This window comes from Chrysochloris asiatica, unplaced genomic scaffold (genome assembly GCF_000296735.1).
Source record: "Chrysochloris asiatica unplaced genomic scaffold, ChrAsi1.0 scaffold00018, whole genome shotgun sequence".
NCBI classification, from domain to species: domain Eukaryota; kingdom Metazoa; phylum Chordata; class Mammalia; order Afrosoricida; family Chrysochloridae; genus Chrysochloris; species Chrysochloris asiatica.
Window position 1 is genome coordinate 20,495,028 of NW_006408536.1, and position 27,544 is coordinate 20,522,571.

General features: G+C 41.8%; 2 protein-coding genes across 4 annotated transcripts in view; one reads left to right on the top strand and one right to left on the bottom strand.

Annotated features, from left to right (window-relative positions):
* The window catches only part of AP1S2 (adaptor-related protein complex 1, sigma 2 subunit), a 33,352-nt gene extending 17,153 nt beyond the window's left edge, over nt 1-16,199 (top strand). The window contains exon 5 of one of the 3 annotated variants that reach the window (XM_006835609.1): nt 15,741-16,199. In XM_006835609.1, coding sequence (XP_006835672.1) covers nt 15,741-15,788 — 48 coding nt within the window. In that variant the 3' untranslated portion in view covers nt 15,789-16,199. Of the gene's footprint in view, nt 1-2,199; nt 2,245-11,055; nt 11,434-15,740 lie in introns of those variants that run through there. The other 2 variants (XM_006835607.1, XM_006835608.1) reach the window with 2 other exon arrangements.
* Nucleotides 16,200-19,222: 3,023 nt separating this feature from the next.
* ZRSR2 (zinc finger (CCCH type), RNA-binding motif and serine/arginine rich 2) overlaps nt 19,223-27,544 on the bottom strand; it is a 36,319-nt gene continuing 27,997 nt past the window's right edge. The window contains exons 11-13 of the mRNA XM_006835687.1: nt 24,504-24,559; nt 23,570-23,679; nt 19,223-19,716 (exon numbers count right to left, since the gene is read on the bottom strand). Of these exons, the coding sequence (XP_006835750.1) occupies nt 19,223-19,716; nt 23,570-23,679; nt 24,504-24,559 (660 nt within the window). The remainder of the gene's footprint in view (nt 19,717-23,569; nt 23,680-24,503; nt 24,560-27,544) is intronic.

The following is a 27,544-nucleotide window of genomic DNA, read 5'->3' on the forward strand; positions in this document are numbered from 1 at the left end:
TATTGAACAGAGTAGATTTCCTAAGACTGATACCCCTTCTTATTTATTTATTTTTTTAGGCTGGGATCTTTTGTTGACCAGATTATTAGTAGTAGGATTTTTTTTGGCTGTATGTTTTCAAATAATTTCTGGTTGGCATAGTAGTCAAAAAGCCTGGTTTAAAGGGGTTTCAAAACACTTGTGGAAAAATGAAGTGGAAAGATAATGGAACTTTTGAAGTCTCCTCATATAGTAGCTTTTTTGGGGGTCTTATCATTGAAGGCCTGTGGGAGAAAGATGAGGCTTTCTCCTCCTTCAAAAAAAAAACAACAACAATTGTTAGAAACTCTATACAGGGTTTCTATGAGTCAGAACCGACTTGCCTGCACTTAACAACAACATGGTAGGGTGGATAGTAGGTTAGGAGTTAGGCTGCTAGGCCTGCTAACTGCAAAGCAGCAGTTTGAACCTACCAGCCGCTTCACAGGAGAAAGATGAGGCTTTTTCTGCTCCTGTAAAGATGTACATCCTTGAAAACCTTAGCAGGGTTGCTATGAATTGGAATTGACTCCATGGCACATACCCACCATCATAGAAGAAGTACTCGTGGCACTGTCGGTTAGGCATTGAGCTGCTAACCACAAAGTCGGTAGTTCAAATGCATCACTCACTCCTCCGCAGGACAAAGATGAGGTTGTTTGCTCCCGTAAAGATTTACAATCTTGGAAACCCTCTATAGGTTTGCTATGAGTCAGAATCTACACCATGGCTGTGGGTTTGGTTTTGGCTTCGGTACCCTAGTTTGGAGCATAGTATACATTTAGTGTATGTGATGAAATGATTTTGCTTCCAATATTGTATGTCACTTTATGTAGTTAGTTGTAAAGTATGCACCTAAAAGCAGCCTTAAATTTATAGACATCCCAATAGACTTAATCTAGCTTTTCACATACCACAGTTTCTCTATTTAGTGTTGGTCTTGCACTGATTATTTCTGATCATCCAGAAATGAATTTGAACTTGTAGTGAAACTATCTGTGTTGCAAAATGATTTTGATTTCAATTTTTTTTTTTTGAAGCACAATTCTAACCTTAAAATTTCTTCACAAAATCAAAAATTTCCTTTTTGCCAAATTTGTACAAACCTCAGGAAGTTTGTTTAGATGTTACAACACTTTCTGGGAGATTAGGACAGTTGGGGCTACAGGTGATTTTCTACTAGCATATTATGGTCACGAATGTGAATCACATGACTGTATTTAAATAGGAATTGCTGAATTATCAGTAGGCATTGTGCTTAAATAGTAAAGAGACCTTTTAAATTTTACTTTGTAACTAGGTGTTCATTTGAACTTTCCATTCTGAGTTGTTTACTTACTCTCTTTGGTATTTGAGCATATGAACACTTAATCAGATGTTGGGGGTGAAGCCCAGAGATTGGTCCATATCCAACTTTTAATGTTTGACTGTTTTAAAACGTGTTTCCTTAACATGTCGTTGGTACTAAACTTGATTCTTAAACTATTAAAGTGCTACATACTAAAACCTGTGCCCATTATAGGTGAATCATTTCTGACTCATAGCCACTTCTAGGACAGAGTGGAACTGGAGGGTTTCCAAGAATGTAATCCCTGATGAAGCCACTTGCCATATCTTTCTCCCGCAAAGAAAGTTCAAACTGCTGACCTTTCAGTTCACAGCCAAGCGCTTAATCTATGTGACACTAAGGCTCCTTGTTGCATACTGTTGTTGGTAAGTGTTGTTGAGTCACTTCTGACTCCAAGTGACCCTCTGCAGGATTTCCAAGGGTGTAAATCTTTGTGGAAACAGAAAGTCTCATCTTTCTCCTGCAGAGCAGCTAGTGGGCTCGAACTGCTGACCTTGTGGTTTGCAGTCCAGTGCTTAGCGTACAGAGCCCAGTGCTTAGCGTATAGAGTTAGTGCTTAGCGTACAGAGCCCAGTGCTTAGCGTATAGAGTTAGTGCTTAGCATACAGAGCCCAGTGCTTAGCGTATAGAGTTAAGTATCCTTTACAATACTTGGACTATTTCTCTCCACCACCAATTAAATATCTTATTTTAAACTGGATGGTTCTGGGGGGTGGGGAGATGCCATTGGATTTCCTTTATAAATACACACCTACAATGGCAGGACTCACAGTGTGCATTTTCCTTTGAAAGTCAGACACTGACCAGGTTTTCTCTGCTCCTTAATTTTATAGAGCCAGAATGAAGAATGGGGAGGTTTGTCTGAGGATATCTTGTGATAAAGAACAGTCTAAGACTTTAGTCTCTTTGACCCCCAACTTATATATTGGTAACTACTACATTTACCATTTTCGTGGCATGGAAAAAATGGGGTGTTATGCCAAAACTGTTGCACGTGAAATGATTTCCACTTCTTGCTTGGTCCATAAAGATCAAATATTGACGTTCTGGGCGTTGGGCTTTAACCCTCAGCGGCAGATGCATGCTGGTGTTGCTCAGCGCTTTGGGATGTGTGAACCCTTCTCTTTTATACTAACAGCATCACTTTGAAGTGTGTGAGGGTTGTTTTCATTTTTCCTTGAGCTCCGTTTGCTGTTGGTACTGTTTCTCACTAAGGCAGTTTGTGAGCTGAAAATCAGTGAGGTACCAAAAGCAAGCATTAAACTCATGAATTTGCTTCTACTCTGAAATGATCCACTTTATGAATGTCTTGACTTGAATTTGCAGTTGTTAACCTGCCTTGTCTAGAAAGTGGTGCTATACAGAGAATTAATGCTGCCCAAGTGGATTTGTTTTAGTGCTGGGGGCTGGCTGCATGATACATCTGAGAATTAGGCAACAGCTTTGTGGAAGTGATAGTAATCTGCAGGGCTGCCATAAAAATGGAAAGGTAAGAACCTTAGAAGAAAAAAGTGAGTGCTTTTGTAACATAGTAGTACTTTAAGTCAATAAGACTTGAGATTTTCTAAACAAAGCTGCTTTTTTCCTAGTCTAATCTTTCTAATTGGTCAGCAGTTCGAAACTACCAGCTGTTCCGCGGGAGCAAAATAAGGCGTTCTGCTCCCATAAAGCTTTACAGCCTCGGAAACCCTGGGTAGGGTCGCTATGAGTCGGAACTGACTCCACGGCACATAACAACAGCAACAATCTTTCTGATTAAGAATATTTGGATATGCTACTCAAACTGTAGGATATCTTACATGGTTTTACAACATTTGAATGTGTTCGAATAAGTACAATATTGTCACTTAATAGTGAAAAGCATTTTATTATGAATACTTTTAGGACTGCCCTAAGAGAACAGGCTTCTGTAGTTCGTTGCTTGTTTCTTTTCACCTGAGTTAAAAGGTTAGGCAATAGTCTTGCTCTCTCTCTTTTTTTTTAATGTCAGTGCATTTTAATTTTTTATAGGTAGATTTGATTGGGCTTTACCATAAAAAATTCTGCATACGTGAGTTTAGCTTATATTAATGCTTGAAATAAAAAAGGAATGTTTGCAGGTCCAACAAATCTTGTTTTTCACTTTGTTTTATAGAAAACCATTTGGCCAGTGTTCTTGGTCACTGGTTTTCAGATTTCAATTATTTTGATTTATATGTTGTTGAGCTTTTTTTGGTTGGTCTAGTTGATAGAATTTGAGGATTCTTTTCTCCGCTGTTTCATTTAAAACTTATTTTGAGCCAGCTCTGCTACACTTTAAGTACTCTTATATAATAAGTTAGACTTCGCTTAGAATAATTCAGTAACGGTAACCCGTTGAGCTTCACATTTTTTATTAGTGCCGACAGTAATAAATATATTTTTATATCTCTCGACTCAGTATATACACATAAACTGGAAAAAAAACAACAAAGCTTATTAAGTAGCAGTGTTATTTCCTTTTGCAGTCTTACGTTTTGTATTCTAATCTGTTCTTGTTTGTATAGTTGGATGCCGGTCCTGACCTACTTAGTCGTGGATTGCGGAGCCCCCAGGTTAGGCCCTGCAAAGACTCTCAGTGGTCGCCTTTGTTCTTTACAAAAGACTTCCTGAAAAATGTCAAGGTTTACAGTTTTTTTCCCCTACTCACAGCTTCTGTTTCCCTGTTATATTTTCTTTTGGTTCCTCTGTTACCTTTTTTTAAAATAAAAATTTCCAATATCAGAAACATTCACAAATAAAAGCAGACAACTATAATATAAGGAGGCTTGCAGGTGCGGTGGTCAGTCACTAGACCGCCAACGGGAAGATCGGTGGCTCCCTGGGAAACAGACCTGGTGATGTGCTCCGGGAGACCCTCTGGGGTAGTCCTGTGCTGTGGTGTGTGACACACGACAGATTGGAGAACTCATGTGATCCACCAATCAGGGACTGTGAGGTTAACTCATTGGTTCGCAACAGAGGCAGTTTTGTCCCCTAGGGGGACATTTGGCAATGTTTAGAGATGGTTTGCATTGTCACGCATTAGGGGTGGCATTACTGGCACCTCATGGGCTAAGACCAGCAAGACTGTTCAGCATCTTAGAATGCACAGGACAGGCCCCACATGAAAGAATGTTCTGGCCCAAAGTGTCAATAGTAGGGAGGCTGAGAAGCCCTGGTTTCACTTAACACCTTGGACTGTATAGATTATATTTATAGATTGTATCTATATAAACGGTTCCACCTTTTCAGTGTGCACAGACCTGGCTGAATGTGATAAATCACAGAAGCAGGAGAAACAACAGCCGTGCCTGAGAGCATGTAACTCAATAGCTCTGGAGTTCAGCATTACCTGTGCTGGGTAACAGGTGACGGGGGAGGGGGTCCCTCGTTGACTTCAGGATCTCATGCCCAGCAGAGCTGCTGGGATGTCACTGAATAATGCCATTTCCTCACTAGGAAACCAAGCTGTGCGCTTCTATTAGGGTGATTGAGTTGTGACTGGGAACCAGAATCTAGCATGCCCTGCAGGCTACCAGAGCACTTCACTTTGCCACTGATTTTCCCATCTACCATAGGGACTCAATAGTTATCTTTAAGGAGGTGTAAAGAACTCTTATTTGCAAATACATGGTGCTGTAGGATAAACACTGAACTGCTAACCACAAGGTTGGTGGTTCAAATCCACCAAGCCACTCCTTAGAAACCCTATACAGGGTTGCTTTGAGTTGTAGCTGACTCCATAACACTTAACAATAACACTTTGCACATATGGGCTTTCTTTAAGTAATCCTGATGGTGCAGTGGTTAAGCATTTGGCTGCCAACTGGAAGGTTAGCAGTTCAAGTCCACTAACTGCGTCACTGGAGAAAGACACGGCAATCTGTTCTGGAAAGATTCCAGCCTAGGAAACCCTCTGGGGCCGGGCAGTTCCACTCTGTCTGATGAGGGTCCAAGGAGTTTGAATGGACTCAATGGCAGCAGATTTGAAGCTCCTTTTCTTCTTTTACTCCTTTAGCCTTAAAGTTCTGAAGTAGAGTTCTTCCTTTTATGACCCAAATGGAAGACAAAGACAGATACAATTCAGTCATACTAGAATATCATTAAAGTTATTTTTGATAGGCTAAATTTATGGGTTTTTTTATGGCACAGTAGATGAAGCACTGGGATGCTAACTGCAAGGTTGGCAGTTCAAACCCACCAGCTGCTTTTTATTTTAAAAGTAAGATGAACTGTAATTGTCCTGAACCTTTGATAACTGAATGGTTTTCAAGCAGAGTTTCTAAGGTGTTGTGAACTTAGCCTCATGGTTATTTTTAAGATAAGTTTATAAAGAGTGTCTAGCATCCAATGGAAATAAACAACGGCACCAAGACATGAGTTCACAAATGTAATGTTAAGGAAGCCATTGGAATTTGCCCAAATCTCCCATCAGTGGGAAGGAGATTAAGGAAATGACAGTACAGCCATATGAGGAGGCTTCAGAAAGTTTGTAGTAAAAGTGGAATTCAAAGATTTTGACAAACTTTACAGTATAGCCTCTGAAAGTGTTTACGATTTTCCCCCTTTTTAGAAGTGTTTCATGATCCTAGAGCTTGCATGTAGTGTTTCTTTATTTTTAATGCAATCATGAGGAATGAGAGAATCAGCTCTGTGTTGTTATGGAAGATAAACCTACAATAGGATGTACAAAAATTACAGTGCTCACTCACACAGAAATGAAGCGCTGCTCTGTCTTCATGGCCAGCTTAGATACTCACCATCTAGAGGGCCATATTGCTCTGGCCATTCATTCATTGCTTCTTAATGTAGTAAAAAAATTCACTTGAGTTTCCTGTTGTTAACGTGCTGTCGAGGTGGTTCCAACTCATAGTGCCCCTACATACGGTTTTTGAGAAGTGGCTGGTGGATTTGAACCACCATCCTTGAAGTTTGCAGTCCATAGTGACACACAAAGACTCATAGTGAAATACGACTCTGATGCCTAGAAGAGCCCTGTCATGTAGAAAGTGTCCCAGTGTGTAGATTCTATTTTATTCACTACTGACAAGAGCTCCTCAGGAGAAAGGATGCTCTGCTGCCTTTTGGATTCAATACAAGGAATAGGGTTCCAGAGTTGAGTAAGGACTTGGCAGCCTTTGACTCAATTGTTGTTGTTGTTAGTGCCATCGAGTCGTTTCCGACCCATAGCAACCCTGAACAGGGTTTCCAAGGCTGTAAATCTTTACAGGAGCAGAAAGCCTCATCTTTCTCCCGCGGAGCAACTGGTAGTTTCGAACTGCTGACTGACCTTGCGGTTCGCAGCCCGATTCATAACCACTACGCTACCAGATAAAAAGGACCCACCATATTCTCGAGCATTAGTGCAAAGGATTCTGTGAAGTGCCTTTGTGTAGGACAAAGTGGAGGAGAGGGCTAACTTCCCATTGTGGTGGTGGTTAAGTGCCGTTGAGTCAATTCTGACTCTTAGAGGCTCTGTATAGGGTTTCTGAGGAGTGGCTGGTAAGTTTGAACCTTGCGGTTAGCAGTCCAGTGCTTATCCTACAGTACGGCACATCAGGCTTCGATAGTTTCAAATACGTATATTGACTTTTCTTTTTTGTGATACTGTGGATGGGAAAGAGACTTGCACCGAGGTTCCCAATGGTAGGTTCGATAGCACTGGTTTACTGGAGCACTTGCGTAGTGATTTCTGAAGTCTTTTCTTGCTCAGCTTAGTGCTTTGTGATTATTATGTGAAATACAAGATTTAAGCCCTCAGATAATTGTGACTTAAGTTTTTGTTATAGTTCTCGCTGGGTTTTACTTTTGAGTCTTAAACTTTAGTGTGGCGAACGTCTCAGAGTGTTGAAGGGAATTGGGGCTTTTGCCTTAGTCTGAGGAAGGCGGACAGTTTTGAGAACACGTGTAAGTGATTCCTGGCTGCTGTGTACAGTTGCCACCCACTCCGACTGTCGTGGGCTGGAGAGAAACCTTTTTAGCTTGGAGGGCACCTGGAGGTGCCTGTAGATTGGGGAGGGACCCAGTGGAAAGAGGACTAGACTGGATGGAGAAATATTTGGGGCAGAGAGAGTGGGCCTTCCTCCTTTGTTACAGAGCTGATAATGGGGGAGAGCTGGAGGTTGCTTTGTGTGTGTTTTTGTTTGTTTTGCTGTGAGGTGTATGAGGGAAAACTGAGCAAGTTGTGTTCTCATCACATGTGGAGGAGGAACCGGAGACAGCTGGAGGGCGGGCAGCATTGAAGGGTTATAGTAGACTTAGGCGGGGAGCCAGTTAGTGATGAGCAAAAGGGTTGCCCAGGACTGAAAAGTATAACCGTAGGGTCTTTCATTCTTTAAAAAAAAAAAAAAATAGGTATTTAAAGAATCTATACAAAGGCCAACTTGTGGCTTATATGTGAATAATGCAACTGTGTTAAAAAGCTTTTTTTCCTCCTCACTGGTTTTGGGTTGACCTTTATTCTCACTAAAGCTAAGCCGCTGGCATTTTCTTTCATGTGTTACCATAAACATGGTTTGCAGGGTAGTAAGTATTGCAGCAGGCACCCAGCGGGGAGACGGTGGGCCTCATTCTCCATTCGGGCTCTGGCAGGCTTGATGCTCATCCTCCCTAATGTTCATTTAATTAACACCATCTTTTTTTCTGGTGAAGTTCTGGTGTGGTGTTGTAGGATAAACCATAGACAGGTAACCACAAAATCGGCGGTTCAAACCCCTCAGCCGCTCCTCAGAAACGCTGCACAGGCTTGTTAGGAGTTGACACTGATGAAACAACAATCCCAACAGTCTGTTTTCCTGTGGCTGACGTTGTAGTGAATCTTCTATGATGTTTTCCTTGTGTCTGAGAGAACCGTTGACTTGACTGAGTACATTTAGCTAAAAACTAATGTTGAATGTTAAAAAGTCCTTAAAGCATCTATTTATAGCAAAACTTTTTCAGGTCCTGAATTGGGAAAATAGGTAAAACATGTTATAGCAATATAGAATTCTTCCTTGTTAAATGTCATCCAGTCAGTTCTGACTCATAGCGACCCTGTGTGTAGGGTTCCTGGTGCTGATCTTGCAGTTCAAACCAACCTTGAGAACGAGTGCTTATCCTGTGGCACCACACCAGTAGTCCTTATAAAATTACTTTGTTGTGTTGTGAAGTGCCGTCGAGTCGGTGCTGACGCATAGTGACCCTGTATAGGGTTTTTGAGGAGCAGCTGGTGAGCTTGAAACACCAACCTTGCAGTTCAAAGGGCTTTGCAGTCTGGCGCATTAACCCGCAGCGCCACACTAGGACTCTTACATTTATTTCTGTGCATCTTCAGATTCTCTCTCACGCTCTTGTTTTTTTTTCCTTAAAGGATATTTTTCCATCGAAGCAGGTTTTCTCCCTGTGGAAAGCAGTCTTCACAATTGATGGATATTGTGGCAGTGCAGGATGATGCACTGGACCACAAGGTGGGTTTGAACCGCAAGGTCAGTGGTTCAAACCCACCAGCCACTCCTTGGAAACACTATGAGTCAGAACTGACTTGATGGCACTTCACAACAACAACATCTTGTTGACGGATCGTTGATTGTAAAGAAGAGTTTGCTTTCTTAGCAGCCCTTTTCTTTGCTAAAGTAAGGCCTGCCAGATAATTGGTGAAGATATTTGGGACTGTCATTGAGAATTATTCCTTCTTGTCCCATTCATAATCCATCTCCTCGGGGAGGAACTGCTTCTAACTGTCTGTAGACCCACATTAGAAATGACCCCCACCTTTAGCTTTTCTCTCTTAATGGGAATCAGCTGTCCATGGCTGGTTACAAATCGGGCTGCGAACCTTAAGGTCAGCGGTTCGAAACTACCAGCCACTCCGCGGGAGAAAGGTGAGGCTTTCTACTCCTGTAAAGATTTACACCCTCGGAAACCCTGTACAGGGTCGCTATGGGTCGGAACTGACTCGACGGCACTTAACAAAGACTCAAAAGAATTATTATTTAGGTGAAAGGAAGAATTTCTCTGGGTGTATGAAACACTTTAGAAGGGTTAGATGTCACTTTATCACTCCCAGTTGGCAGCTGGGGTGGGATAGGAATGGGACAGACCATTCTCTCTTGAGTTGGCTTGGGTAATACTGAGCCTTCTTAGTGGGTGAATTGAATGAACTTGGGCGTCTGCCAATGCCTGTGATCATGCTAGACAGCCAAGAATTCACCGAGCATTAGAGTGTGGGGGTTCTGCGCTACTGACGTCAATCAAATGTGGAAGGGCATGAATTCAGTTGGCAATTACTAGCTTGTCAAGTTTGTCGTTTATAGTTTAGCATTACCTGAAAAATCTAATCACATTAAATCCCAAGGGATAGTCCCAATTTCGTTATGCTGATATTATCATAGGGCATTTTGCTCAGATTATGATCCATCATCAGGACTGAGAATTTATTTTGTCTCAGAGAATACTGAAATGGGTTCAGAGGTTCACTTGCAAAAAGGTACCAAAGCTCACTAATCCCTTTTGAAACTGAGCTTTTATAGCAGAATGAATTGTTTGCAGGTTTAATTGATTGTTGGTATTTTAACCTGCTACTTCGTTCCACTGTAATTCTAGTCTGAGTGGGGAAAATAAAAGGCAAGTCTCCCTTGAAAATGTTTAGGGGTTAACTGAGGGTTAAAATGTAACGCTTTCTCTTCAGATACTTTTGTATATTTAATGGTTGTGTAAGTTTAGGGCTCTGTTACATATTTTATTGGAGCATTTTATATGACTTTGTAGCCTAACGTTTCAAAGTTCCATGCTAAAGAAATAGAAGAATGAGAATATTTTTAAAAGAGTCAATACTCACTGGCCTCAAATAAGTCGTTTTTAACTTTATGGAGCCAAAACCGTTTGGAGGTTATAGTAATCCCTTTGAGAGTCAGGAACCCTCTCTCCAGGAAACAATTGGCATAGTTTTGCCTCTAATTTCAGGGGTACATAGAGTCCCTAGAAATCTGTGGAGACTCCAGAGGTCAGTAGTTCAAATCTTACTTCAGGTTCAGAACCATCTTTTTAGATTCAATTGTAAGTATAGACATATAAAAAATCTGGAGAGTTCTTTCAAGTCTATCTTGAGGAATGATTTTTTTTTTTTTAATCTTTAGTCTCAAGTCATATTATTCTATTATCTGGGCTTTTTCTTTTTTTTTTTTTTGGTAGCTGGGTAGACAATTAAAATCCTCCACTGTTGCTTGAACTACCACATCTGTGTCTACTTCCCCCCTTCTTCCTGGGGAAGCTTTTTCCTGTGATCTGTAATAGAGCTCATGACTACCTACAGATACAATGATTTTCTTTAAGATCTGAACTTCCTGTAGGAAAGTCCCGATGAACAGCAACCCTGGCAGAGTGGAACAGTTAGCCTATTAATTCAGCACTGCCCAGAGAACTCACACTGTGACAGTCTTTGCAAAGTCTAAGTAGTAAATACAGGCCTGTAGGACTATGTAGGCTGAGGTCTTTGGAATAATGATTATCATTACATACAGTAATGGAAGACTTCTAAAAGATGCATATGAACTCCTGGGCATTGTTAAGAAATTAAACATTTGGCCATAAAACAAAAATGTTTTTAAGTGTAAATGAAGTTCAGTTCACTATGTACTAAGGTTCTAGAAATCGTGCTAATGTCGATTTCAATTTGTATTCTGTATATAAGAACATATGCATTTCTTTTGTAGCCACGTCATGAATATTTTAATGTCCCTGTGTACTAAATGACTCCTCATCGAGTATGCAGAATTTCACAGAGGAAATAGAGAGCTGATAAACTTATGAAAGAAAATGTCCTCAGCTTGGTGATGCTGGTTATCTTGTTACAGTAGTTTTAGAACGTTTTAGAACCCATGCCTTTACAATTGTAATTTTCTCCTCTTCCTATCCCTAGCCCTTTTCCATTTTATTTTTCCTTCTACATTTGATCTTGGTTTAGCTTATGACTGATCCAACTGAATTAGTTTAATTCCTTCTTGGAAAAAGTAAGACCTCTAAATGTTTTAAGTAATATTTTATCTGAAATTCATACATGTTACCATTAATGAGCCATCTGTGATTAATCTCAGAAATGGAAAACCTTGCGATCCTTAAAATGTTTACCAAAGAAAAAATAGCTGCAAGGCCAGGTCAGCAGGAGTGGTGCCCACTTATGTAGTGTGCTGTGGTCTTCAAACAGCAAAAACTCTGTTGACTGTCACATCCCATCCTGTAGGAGTTTCTGAGTGCTAATCTAGTGCAGAAAAGTGGCTGTGGAAATAATACATAAGGTTACAATCAATCTCTACCAGTATTTCCAGCGTTCTTTGTTTGATGAACTTTGTAATGCCACATAATAATATTCCTAACCAGTCCCTTTAAGAACTGTCAGAATAATAGCTTCCACAATATCTATAGCTCATAGGCAGTAATCCTCCAAAGTAATTAATACTGATTTTTAAAAAAATACATAGTTGATAATCCGATGTTCAGTTTAAATATTTCTTGTTTTGCTAGATACAGTTTTATACATAAATCTTCATTTAAATACTTAATGCATTGATAACTATGGTTTTATTTTGACTATTCAAAGCTTTAACATTGATCATTATTGTTTTTACGTTCAATAAAACATGCAACAAATCTGATTATCAAAGGAAGGCATGTCAGATAACTTAGTATCTACAAAGTCTGAGTTACGAAACTCAAGAGTAGCTTACCACTGAAAGGAGGAGGCCTATGAAAATGTGTTTTGTCCCAATGTGGTGTGATGGCAGGAAGACAGTTAGTGCCATCTTTCCCATTCCCGCTGCCCGGCGCCACCTTCTGAAGTCCCAGTCTGGGGATATCACATGCAAATTGGAGCATTAGAGTTTTGGACCATTGGGAACCATTGGTCTTCCTTTTCCATGTCTCCCCCCCGCCTCCATTCTCCCTGCCAGGCAATACATTTTCATGTGGTCTTAATGCTGCATAAATATTCATCGTCTCATGCCTGTGTGCTTTGGCCACTGTGTGCTGAGCTGTAGCTTGCTGCTGCTTTTGTTATCTGTATGCCACTGTTTGCTTTAAATTCGTAGACTTGGAAAAAGCTGTCTTTGCATGTTGAAAATAAAAGGATTGCATGTATTCTGTCTCATGTGAGTGACTTTTTTCTTCATCCCTTTTGGTAAAAAGATATCATTTTATGTTTTAATTTTTGAGCTACAGTTTTAATGTGGACATGTGAAAATTACATTTTACATTAATTAGGAACATAATTTGTAAGTGACTCCAGTGTGCCATGTGTTCAAGTCTCCAAGGAGTCAAATGTGTAAAAGAGTCTTTGGAAGTAGGCCTTTTATTTTAAATAGTGCATGTTCTGTTATTAACATGATTCTCATCAACAAATGTGGCCTACCAGGGAAGAGTTGGGGGACATGTTTAACTGCACAAACAAGACTGTTACCAGGGATGATTTACCCAATAAGCAAAAGAAGCATGGGCTTACTTGTGGTTACTGATCTGTCATGAACAGTTAGTTTCACATGTTTCACAATGTGGTGATTTGTTGTTGTCATTAAGTGCCATCGAGTCATTTCCGACACATAGCAACCCTGTCCAGCGAGTGATGTTGGAGTGAAATTGGTCACTACAGATTAGTAAGTAAGTCAGTGCTTAACCTGGCTTGCTGGGTACCCTCTCCTAGTCTGGGATTGTAAATGTGAAGAGGCTTTGATTCTGTAGGAAGGTACTAGTGGGTTGGGAGAAAGATAGATGCCAACCAGACCTAAAAGCAGAATACTTGATGTGGTGAAAAAATGCAAAATTATTCACTACATGTTAATAAGCACTGTATAGAATTCAATGTGTAGGTATCCTTTAATGGATACCTTAAAGGTTGTGTGAAGTTTAAAAAAAATAGATTCAGTATTAAATGGATTATTTCCTTTGATATTTATGTGACTCAGATGTCATTCTCTCAGAGTATTTAATGCCTTGAAGGCTAATTGTTAGAAATGAAAGAGGCAGGCTTAAGTCACTGGAGCCTGATATCTTCAAGTCCATTAGGTGTTCTCTAAACAGGTTCTCATGGGAATTTCGGGGCATGAACATCAGGACCTCTCCCTCAGCTTCAGCACCCATCCATGGAAGCCTCCCCATTTTAGAGCTAGTAACAGACAAGGAGCATGCTGAGCAGACAGAGGGAACAGGAATTCCTAATAGCTTGTCTCTGGTGCATTTTCTCCTCCCTGTCTTTTATAATTGCTTCCAAGCAGGTTCTCCAAGCAAGGCTCCCGCTGCACCTGGCCCAGGCGTCTCTAAAGTCTCTCAATGTGGAACACTTCTTACCTTCTCCTCCCCTTGCCATTTATTAAAAACTGTCATTTATGTGCTGAGGTTTCTTACATTGTGTATCTGTCTGCTTATAGTCTTGTGACAGTGTTTAACTTTTTTTAATACCCTGTGTATGGTTCTGAGCCTGGCTTGATTCAGGTTCAATTGTTGTGGCACAAAAATGTCATAGACTCGACGACCTTTGAAAAAGTATGACATAGCTCTTTTTCCACTAATGCTGTTTTGCACCCATTTTCAACACACAAACATACTACAACGTCATGGGCTAACTTTAGTTTCCAATTCCGTAATTACAACACATGAAAGGTGGTAAGTATTGTCAGCCTTGCATTTCCAAATACGGACCCAGACCGTTGCATTGGGTAGTTACAAGAGGGCCTGGAAAAGTTCGAGGAAGAAATGGAATGCAGTTTTGCCACGAGCTTGTGTAGTGTCTTAAATACAATGAAAGCTAACATTTTAAGGATTTATGGTTTAATAAAATTTTTCTTTTCCTCCTTTGTGCTGCACTATGATTAGGATGCAAAAGTAAGTTTGTTTATAATTGGATACTAGAAAATGATAAGATTTTTCTCTATTAGTTAGCATGCCTTTTAACAACAAAATTGTTGACTGTAACATCTCAACCATGACTGACTTTGTGACATTGAAAGCCAGCCCGATAAATGTACTTGCCTTGTAATGTCATCCTTTGAGACTCAAAACCAAGTGCTGTGAGTTTGTCCTGCAGCATTCTTTTTATGCTTGGCCCAACAGTGATGGAAAGGTGACCATTTCTGAAAGCGTGCTGCGGTAGACAGTTCATTTAACTCAGACTGGGCTGTTACAGGCATATCTGTAAATGCCCATGGGGGCAACACTATGTGAAAATTGTTTTCTCCCTAGCTTTCCACGGAGATCTGGTGAGACACTGTAGGGTAAACACTGTACGGCTAACCACAAGGTCAGCAATTTATACCCACCAGTGACTCTCAGAAACCCTATACAGCGTCACGGTTAGTAGGAACCAACTCAATGGCACACATCAACAAAGCTTTCTATTTGGGGATAGCAGTGGTAGTAGTTGTGTGCCATCGAATCGATTCCGACTCAGCAACCCTGTCTAGGGTTTCTGAGGTTGTAAAAGTTTTACTGGAGCAGAAAGCCTAAGCTTTCGCCCATGGAGCCGCTGGTAGATTCTAACTACTGACCTTGCGGTTAGCAGCCCAGCTTGTAATCCAGTACCAGGGCTCCTTTCTATTGGGGGAGAGGGTTTAAATTTTAACTTAGGTTATCTTGTGTACAATTCAGAAACAATAATTTCATAAATGGCCAGTGGTTTTGTACTGGGCGTGATGATTTATTTAGGTACAATAACTGTACTTAACACCTGAGCGGGTATTCAGAAGTATTGAATGAATGCTGAAAGAGCCGTCTGTCGTCTCAGGTGTTGTGGATCCCAAGCCCTTATTAACCAGGCTATGTGGTATTGTAGGAAAAGCGTTGAACCACAAGGTTGGCAGTTCAAACCCACCAGCCACTCCTTGGAAACTTTATACAGGGTCACTGAGTCAGAACTGACTTGACGGCACTTAACATCACTAATATGGTGTCCTGGTGTGGTGCTGTGTAGGACAAGCACTGGACTGCTAACTGCAGGGTTGGCAGTTCAAGTCTACCAGCTGCTTCTCAGAAACCCTATACAGCAGGGATGGGGAATGTCCGGCCTGTGGACCGTGTAAGGCCTGCGAAATCATTTGGTCTGGCCATCCAAGGCAACCGCAGTTCCAGCCATCACATTAGGGGTGAATTGTTTGCACGCTAATATTGAAGTTGATCATTTCGTATGGCCTGAGAATGGTAGTCAATTTTGGCAGAAAAACAGGTTTCCCACCCATGCCATACAGCGCCTAACAGCATCACTCTAATAATGCTGATGTTCCTGTAACACTGAATTCTAATACCACACTTGTTCTTTGCTTTTGGTCTAAAACGGGCACATCCTTTCATGTGCATCTTTCACATCTTCCAGCCTCTCTGGATCTGCTTACCAGAGTCTCACATTTTCCTTCCACAGGAAGCCGAAACCCCACGTAGTGTTCTTGAAGAAATTGGACTGACCTAACTCTCCTCCCTGGGTGACTCCTTGTGGCATTTCCCACACTGTAGATGTGCACTGCCTCTCCCGTCCATGTTAGCTAATGGTGTCAGATGATGTTTTGTCAGTATTACTGTTTTGCTAAGCTGCTTCATTCAGGCCCACACAAAAGTTTTGTTTTTTTTTAAAGGGAACTCTGGTGAAGTGAAACATTAAGGGACTTAATATGGATTACAATGGCACAGAAAAGATAGTTTTATTGGGAATTTTCAAGTTTTGCTGTTTCTCTTAAACCCAGTGTATGAAAATGACCTATCTATATACATGCAAAACCAGTCAGGCAGTCTGCATTTATTACGTTATCATATTTGACAAAGGAAACTGGTCAATTACAATGTGGAATCTGGTTTTCTGAAACCAAAGATTAGTGCAGCATTTTGATATAGTGAGAAAAAAGGGAATAGGCATGTCGTTATGTCAAATTAAACTCTTATTTTGAAATGTTTAAACAAATTTATACCAAAGATCCGTATTGGAAGTTACATACCTTAAAACAGAAACGGAATATAGATCATTTGAAATGACTTAAAATCATGCTGTTTTACACACACACACACACACACACACACACACACACAATGCTTTTGTAGGCATTCTGACCCCCTGGGACAGAACATATGGAGTGCTGCAAAATAGTGATTCCCGCCCCCTTTTTTTAAGGCCAAGGCACACTTGAGTGCTGAGATAAATTCTTTGGGGTGTCAGAATCTTTTCGTCACTTGTTTTGATGCCCCCCCCCCCCAATAACGTGGAAATGTTGATCAGGGATTCTTCATAACAGTATCTTAACAGCAAACGTGTTACTCTCTGGACAAAGTATTGCACAAGCCATTGTTTAATCCTGTGGCTGGATTTGATCAAGCCACATTGATTTTGCTTCTCTGTTGTTTTCCTCCACTTAGAAGCGTTACAGACTTCACAGTATCTACCCCTCCTTCGCACTGCCTAGTTATTCTGCAGAAGGCTCCTAAAAATAGACTCCTTCCATCTAAAAGAGTTGAGTGAGGTCGAATGCTATCAGTGGGCCTGCGCTTTTGAAAGCTCTGATTGTTTCAGTGTCAACTTTTATAGACCCCAAGATGTATTGAAACCTGTGTTCACAGTTTACACTTTCACTTGTATATGCTGGGCTGGACTAAGCTTCTTGTAATTGTGACCAGTCTTAAGACCACATGACCACTGTCCTATCCCATCTGCAGTCAGTTGTAATAAATGTGCAATGCATACCTCTATAGTGTGTTTTCTCCACTTCTTTCCAAAAGTTTGTCAACTTCTGGAGAGCTGCTGAAGAAGAATTAAGGTGATTTTTTTTTTCTCCTGTCAAATGTTGCAGTTCACCTCCATTTTAATGTGGTGGTTGTTATAAGCACACACAAGATAAATGGCAGCAGTTAGGAGCCTTCATTGTACTTCAAGTTTATTAAAAACTAATGTGGATTCCATGCTATCAAGAGCTTATCTACATATTTATTTTCAATCAATAAATGCCGCTTTTAAACCCTAGATGCATGCAGTGTTTGTGTTTTTAACTCTGAACCAACCTCTCAAGTGATTCCAGGTGGGCCACCCTGGTAGCAGGGACAACTTGTTCCCCTCCTCCCTTCCCCCCACCAACCTAGGGAGGGGGGCTAGCATTCCCATTACAGTGGACTTCCACTTCCCACCCTACACCCCAAATGTCAAAACTTAGCTTGTCCTGAGAGGTTAACCTATTACAGATAAATGTGGCAACTAAAAGGGAGTTTCAGCAGAGAAACCCTCACACTCAATTGCTAACCAGAAACAGACCCTGGTGATGTCTCTGGGGGCAATCTTGATTTTTGTACCAGGATTGCCTTAGCACAAGGTATATTCAGCAGGAATGACCGTATCTTGGAGGGTCAGAGAAAGAAAGGGAGACCCCCAGCGAGATGGATTGGCACAGTGGCAGCATCAATGGGCTCAAACATCGCAACAATTGTGAGGTTGGCCCAGGACCGGGCAGTGTTTCATTCTGTTGTGTGTAGAGTAGTTATGAGTCGCTGCAGACTCAATGGCACCTAACAACATCCTAGTGTGGTGCTATAGGGCAAACACTGACTGTTGGCAGTTCAAACGCACCAACTGGTCCTTGGAAGCCTTATACAGGGTGGCTATGAGTCAGAATGACAAGATGGCATTTAACATCCATCCACTGTCTCAAGTCAATTCAGACTCATCAAGTCAACTTGGACTCAACGACTCCGTAAGATAGAGTAGAAGTGGCCTGGCCCATGAGGTTGCCAAGGCTGTAACTAAGGACACAGGCTATGATAATTTTTCACATGGAGCAGCTGGTGGGTTCAAACCGGCTGCCTTTTGGGTTCGCAGCTGAGTACTTCAGCCACTGCTAACATGGCTCCTGTAAACTAGGACTCTTACTACCAAACAATGGGGCAAAACTTGATAAGACAACTGAGGACCTGGCGGGGCGGAAAGGTTACATACCCTCCTTTAGTACTTTAGACTGAGAACATGCATTTAAAACTTTACAGCTGCTGGAGAAAAATCCAAGATATTTTTAAATGAGGGCAAACAAGATTGTTAGAAGAGCCAACGGCCATTGTACTACAGAAAATAACTTCAGCTTAGACAATAAGTAAAATGAACACTTAATGTCAAAGTCTTTAATACCTGATGTTGGAGCATTGAAATTTATTCTTTATGCTAAATTTTTGTATTTTTTGGAGAGTGATTTAGAAATACTTGAATATTTGCATACCTTGATGTAACTTGTCCTAAGGAAATGTGGAAGCATTTAATAGTATCCACAGAATTTTTTACTTTGTTTTTAGCAAAGGCTTCTTTAGGAATGTTGTTATGTGCCATCCAGTCAGCTCTGACCGATAGCAACCCTGTATAGGGTTTCCGAGGAGCAGCTGGTGAGCTTGAACTGCCGACCTAGCAGTTCAAACGGCTTGCAGTCTGGTACGTTAACCCACAGCGCCACACAAAATAATAAATCCAGTAATAGGGATATAGTTAAACTGAAAGATTAAGCTATGCAGTGAGTAAAATTCATATAAGTATAGGGATTGCTTGAAATAGGATGATGTTTCTGGTGAAAAAGAATATTCAACTGCAGCCATATATGAAATGTAAAAAAAAAAAATGCAGACACAGCCATACCGAGGAAAAAGGGCTAAAGCACCACTCCCAGGTCAATTGGCTATCTCTAAAGGCAAGGCTTACAAGTAATTCTTACGTTGTTATTTATACATTTTGTTTTCTAAGATAATTTTTTATTATCAGAGATACAAACTTTTTTAAAAGCTGAATTCCAGTACTCCCAGGCCTGCTTGTTCATCTGCGCTCATGCTCTTATAGCCAACAGGTCTAGCAGCCATAATAAATAAATCCATTCCTTTAAAAACAAGAGCACTTTATTTGGCTTTGGGGCTCTGGGCATTTCGGTCTCTACTTCCTGACCTCCTCCTGCCACGGCTCCTGGACCTGGATCGGCGGCTCCGGCTGCGGCTGCGGCTGCGGCTGCGGCTGCGGCTGCGACTCCGGCGGCTCCTGAGGCTCCGGCTCTGGTCCCGTTTTCTTCCTCTGCTTCGGGAGCTGTGCCTTTCCCGACTTCTGGACACGTGCTTGTGAGCTTTCTTCCCCTGGTGACTACTTCTCCTTTTCCTCTCAGATGCCCCGTTTCTTTTGGGAGCACTGAGACTTCTCCGTCGTCTTGACCTGCTGTAGTAATCATCATGGTGGCCCGTTCTCTCTCTCCTGTCTGAGGTCTTTCCAAAAGATGAGCTAGTCCGATCTGGGGACAGGTACATGTCTCTGTCAGCTTCCCAAAATTCATTGCTGGGATTTCTGAACACATGAAGAAAGTTACAGTGTTTGCCTCTTGGGCACTGATGGGTTTCAAATAAACCTGCAACGAAGCAGTCAGGAAACAGCAGTGAAACACGATGAATTCAAAAGATGGTACTTGTTCCATTTGAAAAAGTGCATTTCTGGTGTTTTCAACTGTGTGGTATTTCAAAGGGGCTTCAAATCTGACATTTAATTGACCAGACCATCCCACTGCTCAAGTAACTGTGGTTCTGAGTACAACTGAACAAATGCTGACCCCATTAGCCTCCCACTGGTTTACAACTGGGATCTGGGATCCCTAATTAACATGGGAGAACCAGTCCTTGGAGTCCTTGCCAGTCAGTAGAGGGCCTATCATCAGGGGAGGATGCTGTATTTTTTTGTTACACTTAACAAGAAGATTATGAACACTGGCCTAATGCTTCAAATTTGCCTTTATTATGGGAGATTTTTGTCTAAGGTGAAATCTATTTAAACAACTCTGAGATGTCAGGGTTTTCAAACTTTTTAAAAATCTAACACCCCCAGATAAAGGAAATAACAGGGAAATCTTAGATATGACACCCAAAGCACAAATAACTTTTTTTTATATAATTACACTCCATCAAAATGAAAAACTTGTGCTTCAAAGGATACTGCCACAAAAATGATGAGCAACCCACAGAATGGGAGAAGTTACTTGTAAATCACCTAGCTGTGAGAAGAAACTTGTATCTAGAATATATAAAGAACTCTTCCAACTCAATGTAAGACAAAGGATAGCATAAAAAATGGACAAAGGCTCTGAACAGACATTTGTCCAAAGAAGATTGCAAATACCAACCAACAGACACATGAAAAGATGCTCTGCATCACTGAACACTAGGGAAATGAGCATCAAATCACAATGAGATGCCACTTCATAGCCACTGGGATGGCGAAAATCAACAGACAAGTACTATGAGGACGTGGAGGAACTGGTTCCTTTATACATTGCTGGGGGGAATGATAAGATGGTTCAGCTGCTTTGGAAAGAAGTGTGGCAGTTTTCCAACAAGTTAAACTGTTCCCATAAGATCCAACACGTCCACTCCCAGACGTCCACCCAAGAGGACTGAAAACGTGTGTATCTTAACACTGAGCATGGGCGTGCACAGCAGCACTATGCATGAGAGCCAAACAGTGGAAACGCGTGGTCACCACTGTGGCCTATGTGGACCCCTGCACGGTGCCAGCAGTGTGTGCGGGACTACTAACCTAAAGGTTGGTGGTTGGAACCCACCCAGAACCATGTGGGAAAGGCGTGGTGATCTGCTTCCAGAAAGCTCTGGTCTATTCAGTAACACATGAAGTTGTCATGAGTTGAAATCGGCTTAACAATTTGTTTTGCTTTTTTGGACATATATCCATATGATGAAATGGAGTCCTGGGGTAGCGCTGTGGGTTAATGCACCAGACTGCAAAGCCGTTTGAACTGCAAGGTCTGTGATTGGAGCTCACCAGCTGCTCCTCGGAAACCCTCTACAGGGTCACTGTGGCTTGGAACCAACTTGACGGCCCTTCACAACAACAATACGATGAAATATTACTTCTCCATAAAGTGATGAAAACACTGATCCATGCTAAGACGTAGACGCTGAGTGAAAGTCACCTATTGTATGATTACATGCATATGAAGTGTCCAGAGCAGTCGAATCTATACAGACAGAAAGGAGATTAGGGCTTGGCAGGGATGGGAGGTGAGAATCTTCTAAAATTAGGCAGTAGTGATGGTTATGCAACTCTGAAAATCATTCAGTTGTATACTTTTACTCTTTCATGACCTGCGGAGCATATACTGAGCCACCTACGTTTTCCGCCTCTGGGATGTAGTGGGAAGCTGTTATCCCACTTTTAGTGCATGCTGCCATCTGATGGGAGCTTGTATAACTGTATCAATCTGAAGAAATGAGCTCATCCCATCAACCCCAGCACCAGAGGCCTCTAGGAACATATGAGGGTAAGTCGAAAAGGATTGTTGCTAGGATTCTACTTCATACATCATGGGTTTATTCCTAAGAAAATGTGTTTAAACATGTATCTGCGCCAGTGGATGGCTACAGACAAGCTCTCTCAGTAAAGTCTGGTTAGGGTGCCTTCAAAAACAAAGGAGCGGGGCATACTTTTTATGCTGAGGGAAAAAAATGATTTTGAGGTCAGAGAAAATACCAATTTCTAACAAAACTCAAGTGAACATCTCCCCAAATGATGGAAGCTTTGCAACAAGTTTACAGGAATGTTGCCCCACACGAAACAACAGGCTTAACTACAGAAACTGGCAGAAGACAACCACAGAAGTGCTAGTAATGTGATAGCTTAGAATCTCACAGGTTTGGCATTTTCAATTTTAAGGGAACACCTTGGCCTCAGCAAGTTTTCAGAGTGATGGGCACCAAAAGCACTGGGCAGAGATCAGTTAACTCAGAGCTGATCTTTCCACCAGTCTTTTAAACAAGATCAAAGCTAGTGAAGGCAATTTATGGAACAAACCCTAACCAGGGATGAGTATTGGCTTTGCCAATATGAGCCATAGAGCAAAACTCAAAACAGTGACTTCTGAGGGGATCTTCTGGGCCAGTGCATTGCAAGGCAGAGAGGTCAGCTCACAAAGTTAATGGTGACTATTTTTTAGGATTCCAAAATCTTGATATCGAGTTACTCAAGGACATAGAAGAATCACAAGGGCTTATTAGGAAGAAGTTTTCAGAAAATGGAAATTGCACTGGTGAGGAAAAAAGCCCGAAGAATTACACCAAAGAATGTTTTTCTTTCACAATTATGCACCTGCTTATTTTAAGGTAGCCAGGGCTGCCCTATGAAAATTTTGTTGGGAAACCTTATCTCACCCACCCAACAGCCCAGGTTTTACCTCTTCAGACTTCCTTTTTTCCCTCAAACTCAAAAAACATTGAGAAGAAGAAGTATGATTGGAGTCCGTCTAGGACGCCCACACTGCCATTTTGATGTGGTGTAAACGGAAGAGTACAGAATTCTTTGGGGGAAGGGTTGGTTAGAGAGATGGAGACACCACCTTCAGAAGCATATAGGCCCAGCTGGAGGCAATGCCAAGAAACAACAGCTTCATAAGTGTAAAACTGATGTCCTCCCATGTAAATTATCAATTCACAAAAAAAATTTAGATGTTTAACAAAAGTTTTTATGATTTTGTAGCAATACTTTTCAACTTATCCTCACATATGGACAACTAACTATATATTACCTCAAAAAAAAAGTTTTCCATTTAATTCAAAATGCTTTCCAGTCATGAAAATGCACGATTTCAACAAAAATTCAAAGCAGAAAAATAATTCATTCTTGAAAGGATTTAAAAAGGTGAATTTTGTGGTTAAGTGAATTATATCTTTAAAAAGCTATTATTATTTTTCTTTTAAAGTCAACCAGCCTCCTGCTTTGTGGGCATCCAAACCACGCTCAGAAGCCTCTCACTGAGATGGCACTGGGTCACCAGGAACGGGTTCTCCTGGTTCAGCGGTCCCTACCACTGTCTGTCTGACTGAATGCACTGCCTGGGGGTCTACACCTACATGCTATCTCTAGTGCATAAATGCACACATGTCACCTAAGGCAAGGAAGTGATCAGTGAGTGTGGGGTGGTACCTATGGCAGAAGAGTCCGTAGGGATAAAGATGAGAAGAAAACCCAATTCAAGTGATGGGAGCCAGTGAACTGACGCTGCGATGGAAAGCGGGACTTGTTATAGCCAAAGGAACCCACAAAGTCCGTGCTGTTCTTTACAGAATACGCCCTGCCTCGTCACTTTTCCCCCAGCCCCTTTAAAAGACTGGGTTTTGTTTTGTTTTGTTTTTCCTGGCAGTGTCACTTTCTTGTAACAGTGAAACAACTGGGAATAAAACCAGCAGAAAATTTTTTACCACAAATTGCCATTTGCCACCGGGTCACCGGGCAGAATTCGCACTGCAGCTGTCGTCCTGCATACCACCGGCCATTAAACAGAGTCAGGGCTGTTTGGCAGTCTTCTTCCCTTGAAACAAAAAATATCAAAGAATGCACTTCACAGGAATGATCTAAAATCCAGCTGAACCCTTTGATCAGTTTAGCTAGGACCATCAAGAGCAAGGATTTTATACCACCTAGGAGTCCTGGTGTGGCGCTGTGGGCTAATGCATCAGACTGCAAAGTCGTTTGAGCTGTAAGGTCAGCGGTTCAAGCTCACCAGCTGCTCCTTGGAAACCCTAGACAGGGTCGCTGTGAATCAGAACTGACTTGACAGCACTTCACACCAGGGAGTCCTAAAAGGTTGGCAGTTCAAACCCACCAGCCAATCCTTGGAAATCCTATACAGGGTCATTATGAGTTGAAAGCGACTTGACAGCGCTTCACAACAAATTTATTCAGAACACTTTTATTAGACCGCAGAGAGGTTTGGCTTCTTAATCCCAAAGACAGGGTCATTAAAACTGCACACATGGTATCATACTGTGATTGCTTGGCCAGGGCACAGAGGAGCGGCAGTAAGCAGGTGAGACATATATGGAGATGAGCAGGGGATCCTGGCTCTCTTGATTTTGGCAATTTATTCTCTAGTATTGGTGCCCCTTTTCACCTCTGTATAATGATTAAACTATTCTGGAAGAGGTTCAAAATCACACACATATTTATGTATTCTTTTCAAATCCCCTCTACACTTCTCAATCTCTTGATGTTTGCATTTTTTAAAAAAGTCAGGCTTATGAAAGCTACATATTCAGTGGAAATTCAAGAAATGAACATAAAACACCATACTACGGGGCTAAAAATCACCAAACTGTAACAAACATTGAGGACATGTTTGCTCAGAATACTCACGATTGATACTGAACATACACATTGCCCCTCAGATGAGGTTCAAAGTTGCAGCTGACCTAAGGAGAAATGAGATGTTCTACTATAAAAAGGAAGGCAAAGAAGCATTCAGTCATCAAATGTAGGTTGCCCAGTCTAGCGCTGCCCAAACTCATGACCAATTAGAGCCCAAAATGAAGCCACTCTCCAGTGTGTTAAAAGCCCCTAGGATCTGTTGATCCAGATCCATTTTTTTCCTATAAATCTGAAAAGTTTTCACACATGAATAAAAATAGAAAATGTAAATCAGTCCAAATACACACCACCCAGATTGAACACGAGTGTTCTTCCATTTCTGTCTGAGGATTTTTAAATCAGTAAAACACTGAAAGACATTTGACACCCTTCCTTCCACTGGTTCTCTTCCTTTCTCCCTCAGTGGTGAGGCGACACACTTCACAATTCAAGCACAAGCAGGCATACAGGCCAAGTCCAAACAAGCACACCCACTGTCACTGAGTCCCTTCCGAGTCACAGGAACCCGAGAGGGGCTTCATGGCTGTCATGTCTGTGAGAGCAGGCTGCCTGCAGAGCAGCCGAGCACTTAAGCACTGTGCCACCACTGTTCCTTTACATTGCATGTATGTGTGCCATAAAAATAATGTATCATGTATGTGCTGGTGGTGATTTGTTGAGGAGTCAGTCTCGACTCACAGTGACCCTGTATAGGGTTTCTGAGGCTGCAAATCTTTATGGGAGCAGAAAGCCTCAACTTTCTCCTGTGGAGCAGCTGGTGGTTTCCAACTGCTGACCTTGAGGTTAGCAGCCCAAGTCATAACCACTATGTTACCAGACATATAAAGGCAGGTAGTGGGGCACTGTAGGATAAGCACCAGACTGCTAACTGCAAGGTTGGCTGTTCAAACCCCACAGCTGCTCCTCAGAAAACCTTATACAGGATAGCCATGGGTCAGAACCTAATCAACAACACTTTACGACAAAAACACATATAAATTTAGGACTATATGTTCTTGTGTGGTGTTTCAGGATAATGTACTAGACCACAAGGTCAGTTTGAACCACAAGGTCAGTGGTTCAAACTCACAGGTCGCTCCTCAGACACCCCTTACAGGGCACCTATGAATCTGAACCAACTTGATGGCACTTAACAACACTATGTTGTTGTGGACTACTAGATTGCTAACCACAATGTCAGCAGTTCAAACCCACCAACTGTTCCTCAGAAACCCTATACAGGGTCGCTAAGAGTCAGAACCAAATCAGTGGCACTTAACAACCTATGCTGTGTGTGCTGTTGAGTTGATTCTGACTCCTGATGATCGTACAGCACAGGGTTCCCAAGGGCTCCATCTCTACAGGAGCTGACCGTCACATAGCTCTCCCACAGAGGGGCTGCTGGGTGTGAATCACCGATCTTTTGTTTAGCAGCCAAATGCTTAGCCTTTGTGCCACCAGAGCTCTGTAAAGTCTATTTGTTATTAAGTGTGGTCGAGTTGGTGCCAACCCATGGCAACCCTGTATAGGATTTCCAAGGAGTAGGTGGTGACTTTGAACTGCCAACCTTGCAGTTCAAAGTGACTTTGCAGTCCAGTGCACTGAGCCATAGCGCCACACAAGGACTCTAAGGTTTATATGGGTATACATGTATTTACATATGTGCATATACACATATGTGTCTATGCACTGACAATGTAAACTGTTAGCTGTATGCTTTCAATTTCCATATAAATTATATTTATACCCCATTAATTTTCCAAAATTTAAGCATGTAAATGTAATGACTCGTTTTGGGTTCTACATATTGTTGTAGTTAAGTGCTTGCTATTGAGTGGGTTCCAACTCACAGTGACCCTGTATAGGGCTTCCATGGAGTGGCTGGGGAGCTTGAACCGTGGTCTTGTGGTTCAAACCGACCTTGCAGTCCAGTGCATTAAACCGCAGTGCCACACCAGGACTTACTTGTTGCTGTTAAGTGCCGTCAAGTCGACGCTGTATAGTACAGGGTTTCCGAGGAGCAGCTGGTGAGATTGAACCACCGACCTTACAGTTCACATGGCATTAACCCACAGCCCCACCCTAGGACTCCAGGACTTACTAGATACATCCAGTTATCAAAATACAGTTAAGGATGGCTATTGCAGGTGCTTCCAGTTTGTCGTTAACAAAAAGTGCTGTGGTAAGCATTCTTGACCCTCTTGATGGTGTGAGGATTTCTCTGGGGGGCAAGTTCTGGGTCTCTAACGTCAATCTCTCACTACCATTGAGTTGACTGCGACTCAGAGACTCTATACGGGATTCCAGAGGCCTTGTGTTTAGCAGTCCAGTGCTTATCCTGCAGCACCACAAAGCCTCCTTAATTGACAAATTGCTCTCTGAAATGCTTGCACTACTTTAGATCTTCTCACCCTCTCGGGGTAGTCATAAAATCTATTGGTTGTTTGCTGATCGATGTGAAAAGAATACCTCAGTTTTATAGGCAGTGCTCCTCTTACTATGACATGGACCCGTTGATAACTGTCCTTTAAAACTGACAACTCTTATTTGTATTTATATAATGGTAAAAGTGCCCTGAGCTGCCTAAAGAACCAACCAATCTGTGCTGGAAGAAGTGCAGCCAGAGTGCTCCTTGGAGGCCAGGATGGCCAAACGTCATCTCTCATACTTCAGACATATTGTCAGGAGGGACCAGTCGCTGGAGAAGAATATCATGTTTGGCAAGGTGGAGGGTCAGAGGAAAAGAGGAAGACCCCCAGCAAGATGGATTGGCAAAGTGGCAGCATGAATGGGATCAAGTGTGACAACAATTGTGAAGTTGGCCCAGGATCAGGCAGTGTTTCGTTCTGTTGTGCATAGGGTCCCTATGAGTTGGCACCGACTCAATGGCACCTAACAACAACCAAAAAAAAAAAAAGTCTGCAAATATTCAGACTAAAGTGATGCTTTTGATTTCAAAATAAATCTCAAATGGAAACAAATTGCTCCTGAGGACTTTGATCGGTGCACTCTAGTAGCAGGAAGCCCGGGGTGGGGGGCTCTTAGTTCCA